Source organism: Eumetopias jubatus, unplaced genomic scaffold, assembly GCF_037043125.1.
Source record: "Eumetopias jubatus isolate StellerSeaLion01/CBP00866 unplaced genomic scaffold, mEumJub1_p1.0 scaffold_1, whole genome shotgun sequence".
Classification (NCBI taxonomy): domain Eukaryota; kingdom Metazoa; phylum Chordata; class Mammalia; order Carnivora; family Otariidae; genus Eumetopias; species Eumetopias jubatus.
Window position 1 is genome coordinate 48,655,227 of NW_028274807.1, and position 7,700 is coordinate 48,662,926.

The 7,700-nt window shown below is 41.9% G+C and overlaps 1 protein-coding gene across 1 annotated transcript; it reads right to left on the reverse strand.

The window, feature by feature from the left end:
- Nucleotides 1-2,783: 2,783 nt before the first annotated feature.
- Nucleotides 2,784-7,310, reverse strand: RPL24 (ribosomal protein L24). The gene is made up of 6 exons (XM_028119181.2): nt 7,229-7,310; nt 7,029-7,104; nt 6,388-6,498; nt 4,108-4,244; nt 3,636-3,699; nt 2,784-2,903 (listed from the first exon to the last, which is right to left on the reverse strand). Exons 1-6 carry the CDS (start codon nt 7,231-7,233, stop codon nt 2,823-2,825), a joined length of 474 nt encoding a protein of 157 aa, XP_027974982.1. The 5' UTR covers nt 7,234-7,310; the 3' UTR covers nt 2,784-2,822.
- Nucleotides 7,311-7,700: the final 390 nt, after the last annotated feature.

The window sequence follows — 7,700 nt, forward strand, 5'->3', positions numbered from 1 at the left end:
GCTGCACCACCGGAAGTGACGTGATCAAGGGTAGTGGGTGAGGGGACTGAGTCCTGATTGGAGCGCACCGGCTTTCTGGCTTGATGAAGCTGACCGAGTGACGTCAGGACTGCGGGCGGACATATTGGAAGCGGGTAGGCCCTTCCTGGGAGACCGAAGTCGCTTCGAGTAGACATCTTAAGTCCTGGCAGTTTCCCTTTTTATTTTTCCCCTTTCCCAAGCTCTGAGCACGTGTAGGACTTGGTGGGCTGTTACCTTGTCCGAGGTACGCCAAAATGTAGAAGAGTCTGTTCCCCCCCACCGCCTACCTTCTGAGAGTCCCCCGACAACTAAAAGCATCAGATTTTGAGGCTCTCAGTAAAATGTAAATCTAAGGACACAAGACCAGAGACAGCCCCATTCACATGTAAATGTAATTTCCAGTTAAACGTTTAAAATCCAAGTCCCTCAATGATAGGACTTACTGCAATTTCTAAACTTAAAACTGTTGGCTCCAAATCATGCATGGAATAGTAGGGATTTTTCTGGAATGATCGTCGTACATAGGGGCAGTTTTCTATATATGAAGGTAACGATGTTGGCAACGAGTGGGGAGGAGTATTTAGCACTCTTACAGCCTAATTTGCACATATTTTTACATAAACTGGGGGGGAATTCTCCATTTTACACCCAATATTTATTGGATGCACAAAAGGCTGAGGCGACTTGAACTGCATTTTCCAGTGTGTACTGTGTGTTGTTTCACATTTTTAGCGGGTAGCGCAGAGTGGTGACCTCTGTCACCCTAACGTGGGTTTTATCTACAGCGCAGACAAGACCACAGGCCTGTGACATCCTACTTGACAACGGGTCAGGCACTGACAGTGCTTTTCTGGCGCCTGAGAACTCCGGGCCAACCCCTCCTCCCCATCTTGGAGTCTGCAAGTCGCTAGGTGAGGCTCTTTGACCTTGTGGAGACAGGTTAAGGCAGACAACAGGTGAATGCACTGGGCTCAAAAAATAGGATGGCACCCAGTCTCTGTGGTACTTGTGGGTGGGGGTTGCAGAAATTAACAGATGGCCTAGATACTTGAGGCAGCATCCTTGAATGACTCTGGCTGTAGGTACGTGACCTCCCAGACGCAGAGGAAAGACAGAACCACTAGACCTGGGATTTACTTAGGGTCACTCAATCCACAGACTGAGACAGCTTGGGAAGGGAGGAGGAATTAGAAGGTGGAGATGCGCTGCGCCCCTCCCCTCCTTGGGGTGGGGCACCCAAAACAGCTATCCAAATCAGCTCAAGAACTGTGTGCTGGGTCAGCACCATCGCTCTTCAGCTGTGAAATTGACTCCCTTTAAATTTAAAAAATAGATTTAAATAAAAATTTAACAAGTCGTGGAAGTGGAGAAGAAAAACTTAAAAATAAATCCTACGCCCAATTCAGGTTATGCCAAAAAAGCCCTGTGAAAGCGCTGAGAAGCCCACCATACTTGGATTCGCCTCTGTGCCTTTGGGCCAATACGAAGAAAAAGGTTTTACAGGTGGTCTAATTGGTCTAAAAGCTAAAGTTGCCATCCTCCCAGAACAGGTATTTAGGGTTTTTTTTAGCTCTTGCTGGACAGCAGGCTACCCAGTAATCAAAGGTAATCAGAATTGGCAGTTTCATTTTATTAAGATGTGTAAATCAGAAAAGCACTTAAGTAAGATTGTGTCCAAAATTTAGAAATCTATAGCTCTGAATTCAAGTTGGGTATTTTGATTGGTTAAGTTTTCCTCGTTCATAGCTAACTAATGGTTTTTTTTCCCCCTGTAATTTCATAAAACACTACAATAAAAATGACTTTTTTCCCCAAGCAAAATCTTAGTTTCTAAGCAAGAACCAATGTACCTTGAATATTAATTGATTTTACACATTTTTAGTTTAAGTCCCCCAAAAGGACTCTTCTATTTATTCCCAACACCTAGTACAATGCCTGAATTTAACATCACCTAGACATAACAATAATTAGTTCCATCACCTTGGATAGAATGTAGGTGTGTGTGTGGAGAGGGTGGGATGTATGATTTTTACCTTCACCTAAGTATTCTATGTGTAAAAGCATGTTTCTTAAACGAGGATGTGGCTTGTTCCCTGTTGTTTTCCAGTTTGGCAGTGTGGTACACAAGATGATCTACTTTCAATGAAGTGCAAGCCTAGTCTTTTTTTTTTAATTTTCCATGTATTTGAGAGAGCACAAGCATAGCAAGCGGGCACATGGGGGGAGGGGCAGAAGCAGGCTCCCCGCTGAGCAGGGAGCCCAGTGCAGGGCTCAGTCCCTTGACCTGAGCCAAAGCCAGACGCTTAACTGAGCCACGCAGGCACCCCAGTGCAAGCCTATTCTTAGCATAAATTATTACTCTTCCTCATCACATTTTACACACAAGTATTTCTTGAACATCAGGCTACTGTTTTTTTTGTAATTTTAACTATGGTTCTAATTTTCAGCTCAACAAACTATCTTGGAAATTTGTAAGCAAATATTCTACTCGTGTTAATTAAGTTGTACTCTTCATTTAAGCTTATTTTCTGTAAGCAAGGAGATTAATAGTACAGTTGAAGTTTTAAGCACTTTTAACTCAGCTATCAACTAATGGTAAGAGGTGAAGTACCAGTGAACAAAAGGCAAGCCCAATACAAAATGTGTCTACCATGAAAGAGGGTAACTCAACAAGAAAATAATTCATTAAAAAGATTTAGTTTAGCTATTACATGTAGGCCCAATGTTGTGTTTTGAGAATAAAAAACACCACCACAATCTAGTTATAGTCAGATATTTATTTAAAAATCTGATCCACCAACTTAGCGTTTTCCACCAACTCGGGGTGCAGAAACCTTCACAGGCTTCACAATCTTTTGCTTAGGTGCTGCCTTCGTGGGAGCCTGTAAAAAGATAACATGTTATGTGGCATTATTACATGCAACTTTTTAAATCACCTCCTTCTCATGTTCAGATTCTGTGTATTCTAGGTTTTCCATTATTTAACTACATTCCTAATATTATTCTTAAAAGTTACCCTCTCCCTGAGAAGTTAAAAGTCTACTTCTATATATGTAAATGAAAGACAAAGATATCATCATAGAATGGAGGGGTTAAAGTGAGGAGACACAACTAAATGCAGTGTGGGATCCTGAATTGTATCCTTAGAACAGAAAAAGGACATTATTAGTCACCTGAGATCAATGGCTTTGAAATTTTACTATGGTTATCTAAACTGGTAACATTGAGAAAAGCTGGGCAAACTCTGTCCTATTACTGAAAACTTTTCAAAATAAACTTTAAAAACAAAAGCCTCCTTTATTTTTTCTCCTTTCCCAATTTTTGTCTGGCAGAGGGACCTCTGAAATCACACACCCAGAAACCAGTTATGAACATCATTTTCATTGGAGCCTTGCACTAAATTCCTTAAAAACTTGAAACTTCCACTAATCAAATTAACAATTTGGATTAAAAATAAATTTTCCTTTTATTAGTCTATTTTTAAGTACTCTCTACACCCAACTTGAGCTTGAGCTCACAATCCCAAGATCCAGAGTCACATGCTCTAATGAGTGAGCCAGCCAGGACCCCTCCTGTTATTTTAAATAAGAAATCCAGGACAATCTCACAATTACCTTAGCGGCAGCCATTGCTGTCTTTTTAGATGCTTGCTTAGCCTTTTTTGCTTCCTTGGCAGCCCTGTGGAGTTAAAAATAATTTAGGCAAAGTGTTTTACTCCTTAAGAGCACAGTTTAGTAACAAGGAGGTAAGAGTGTTTTGGGAAATTATCATATTCCTTCCCCATTGCAATTATTTGTATAAATCCAAAGGGTTTGTCAATAAATGTCATTAACCACCAAGTCAGCTTAACATAGATTAGAAATTGTGCAGTAGCTTTAACTGCATACAGAATTTCAACAAATCATTAAGTATATAGTATATTATAAACTTCTGTATTAAACTTCAATATTTATGATTGGCAATTTCTTTACAGACGCCAAGTCTCAAAACACAAAATAACATCAAATTAGATTCCTATACCTATAAATGCAAACATAACATAATCCATCCGAACAGCTGAAATGCTCATATCGAAGGCTTCCTCACCTGATGGCCTGTTCTCGTTGTGCCTTCCTAACTTCAGGTTTCTGATTCCTCTTGGCCATTATATCAGCAAGAGATGCACCAGTGATGGCCCTCTGGAATTTAACTGCACGGCGGGTTCTTTTCTTTTGAATTTCTTCCTACAAAACGATGGGAGTGTACTTATAAACCTTGCTTCATGAACATGGGGGGAAACAAAATCTTAAGATTTTATTTGTCTTGGTGCACTTAGGCTGCTACAACAAAATACCAGACCGAGCACCTGATAAACAGCATTTTTTAAATAAGGGCACTATTCCCATTCCTGAGGGCAGAGCCTCCCAAAGGTCACACCTCTTAATATCACCACTTTGGGGGTTAGATTTCACCATCTTAATTTTAGGGGTATACATTCAGATCATAGCAATATTCAACAAAGATAATTCATGCAATCATTTGAAAAGATTTAAAGAATATATAAAATACTGCAATAGGCAGATAAATTTTCCAATTATAGATCGGTTAAATTCTCTCACAAATCCTGGCCATTTTTTACTACTTTAAAAAGACAAAAGCCAAACTCTTTGAAGATGGTACTTCAAATGTGATTAAAAAAATTTTATTTGCGAGAAAGGGGAGGGGGGGCACGTGTGTGGCAGAGGAGGAGGGAGGGAGAATCCGAAGCAGAGTCTTCTGGAAAAAAAATTATCAAACCTCAACTCACCTATTTTACTTTTACCTAAAGTACTGTCAATGGAGGAAATAGTCAATTGGAAAATGATTTATCACACGAAAGCTACTAAGTAGTAGGAAATGTCCAGGATTCAAGACAGTACAATTCAAACTTTTGCTAATAAGATACGTAACATTAGCCATCTTAAAGCATTTATGTCTGTAACTCAGTGGCATTAAGTACATTCACAATGTCGTGTGCAACTACCACCACTATCCATCTTGGTAACTTTTTCATCATTCCAAACTCCACATCCATTAAATAATAACCCCCCACCATTCCTCCCTTCCCCTGCCCAGCCTCTGATAACCTCTACTTTGTCTTTATGAATTTGCCACTATAGGTACCCCATAAAGATGGAATCATGTAATATTTGTACTTCTGTGTCTGGCTTATTTCACTTAGCATAATGTCTTCAAGTTTATCCATATTGGCTAGTTACCAGCTTTTTAAGGCTGAGTAATATTCCATCGTATGTATGTAACATTCTGTCATCTATTCACCTACTTATGGGCCATTTCCATCTTTTGGCTATTGTAACAGTGCTATGAACGTTAGCATAGAAATTATCTGTGTTAAGTTACTGTTTACAGTTTTCTTGGGTATATTCCTAGAAGAGGAGGTGCTGGATATAGTTGCATTTAACTTTTTGAGAAACTGTGAAACCATCTCCATAGTGCTTGTAGCATCTCACATTAAGCAATGCACAAAGGTTCTAATTTCTCCACATTCTTCTAACACTGGTAATCCCCCGACCCCGTTTTTGGATAAGGACTATCCTAATGGGTGTGTCAAATCTCCTTTTAAGTCAGAAATAAATGTTCCCTTCCTCTGAACTCCCACAATACCTAGTGATGTCTTTCACCCAGTAGGTGGTTCACTAAAATATTCCAAGCCTCCTGAATACGAATCCTACTGCCATGGCACTAAAACCTTTCCTCAAAAACCTCCATCAAGCTAAAGAGCACTTCAAAAAACATTTAGTCTTGGGCGCCTGGGTGGCTCAGTCGTTAAGCGTCTGCCTTCGGCTCAGGTCATGATCCCAGGGTCCTGGGATCGAGTCCCACATCGGGCTCCCTGCTCAGCGGGAAGCCTGCTTCTCCCTCTCCCACTCCCCCTGCTTGTGTTCCCTCTCTCGCTGTGTCTGTCAAATAAATAAATATTTAAAAAAAAAACCAAAAAACAAAAAACATTTAGTCTTAAGAACAAACTAGTATGCTGTAAGATTCCAGATATCCCTTAGGACTAATCCTATAAACATATTCAAAACCAAGTTACCATGCTATTAATTTCTACCCACTGGAACCCCTTAATTACTTCCACAGTGCCTTATAACTCAAGTGAGCATAGTATAATTTATCGGACTCTGGCAAGGGGATGCTTTCAAAGTTCAACCCGACGTTCCTGTGAGCCCAAGGTGTATAAGGAGACTTATCAGTCATTTTCACTTCACTGATTGATGCTTTACAGCTTAAGAGCACTTACACAGACTGTCTCATTTACAATTTTACAGCGCAGCAACTGATGCTTAAACTTAAGAGCCCCACAAGATCAAACTGCATTTTACCTACCGACTGTCCCTTTTTGTGCTTTCTTCTGTAGAGGACAGTCCAGTTTATCTGCCGAGGATTCCTCTTGGAAAGGAATGCGGATTCGCATTTTGCGTTAAGAAACTGGAAAACCTGTAGAAACGAGTTCAAAGTAGTCACCTACTCGAACGCAGGAAGCTGAGCGAGCTGGATCTCTTAATACTCTAGTTCTCTCCCCTCATTTGGCCCACAGAGACCAACAGGCTTGTGTCACGAAAGTGGCACCACCAAGGCCTCTGAGGTTTGTCCTTACAGCGAAAGCAGGAAAACCTCAGCTCACATCGCAGGGAAGGGCGGGGTATCAAATTCCAGGAGGCATCTAGCTCCGGTCCCTACCGGGATTGAGAGAATCTAGTGCCCATAAAATGGCCAGATACTTCGGTGGTCTATTTCCCGGGACATCTGAGTTACCCAAACTCATTTCCGACCTGACTCACACTAGATCAAACCTCAAGAGCGGTTCACTTAGAGGCTTCTGATCCTAACAATCATTGCACACACGGTCCCCGAAACAAGCCTTGCAGGGACCAAGAACGATGCGGTAAATGAACACGCTTAGACCGAATCAGACCGGTCTCTCCTCTTAAGAGCACAAGCTGCGTTTGGGCGACGCGGCCTTTCACCTTCCCGTCGGTCCTGGCGTAGCGCCTGCCATGTCCGGGGTAAATCTTGTACCCACTGAAACTGCACAGCTCGACCCTGTAACAAAAAGCGAAAGCCCATTAGGGAGAGTGTCTACTGCACGGAGAAGCCAAGCCCAGGACGCGGGAGAGGTGCTGTGCCCAAAGATGGAAGCGGATTGAGGACTAAGGCTCTTGCTCACTTCATAGCTGCGGCAGCCGAGAAGAAGGAAAGATGGTGAAAAGAAAGAGAGGATCATGGGAAGAAGCCTTATAAGGCAATAGGGCAATCTCCTCCCCCAATTCCCTTCTCTAACCCCGGCGCTCGGTGATGACGTCTATCACGGCCGCCTCCTTCCTCTGGAGGAGGAGCCAGTTCTGGGAGCCAGAGAAAAGTTGACCGTAGGTTAGGCAGGCAAGTGGTTGTTTTCTGAGTCCTGCTTGCTCCCGCGGTCAAGTGTTCTATAGCCATCGTCCTGCTGCACAGAATGATGTGAACTCTATGTAGTTTAGTGACCTACAGACAATACCCACAGGTAAAACTTAAAGTCACACTTTGCCTTCCGTGTTGGCCCATTTCCTCAACCAGCAAAATTAAATTTTAATCGTTTCACCTTGGAAAATAGTAATGACATCTGAACTGTCTCCCACGCCTTGCTAATCGAATTGTACATG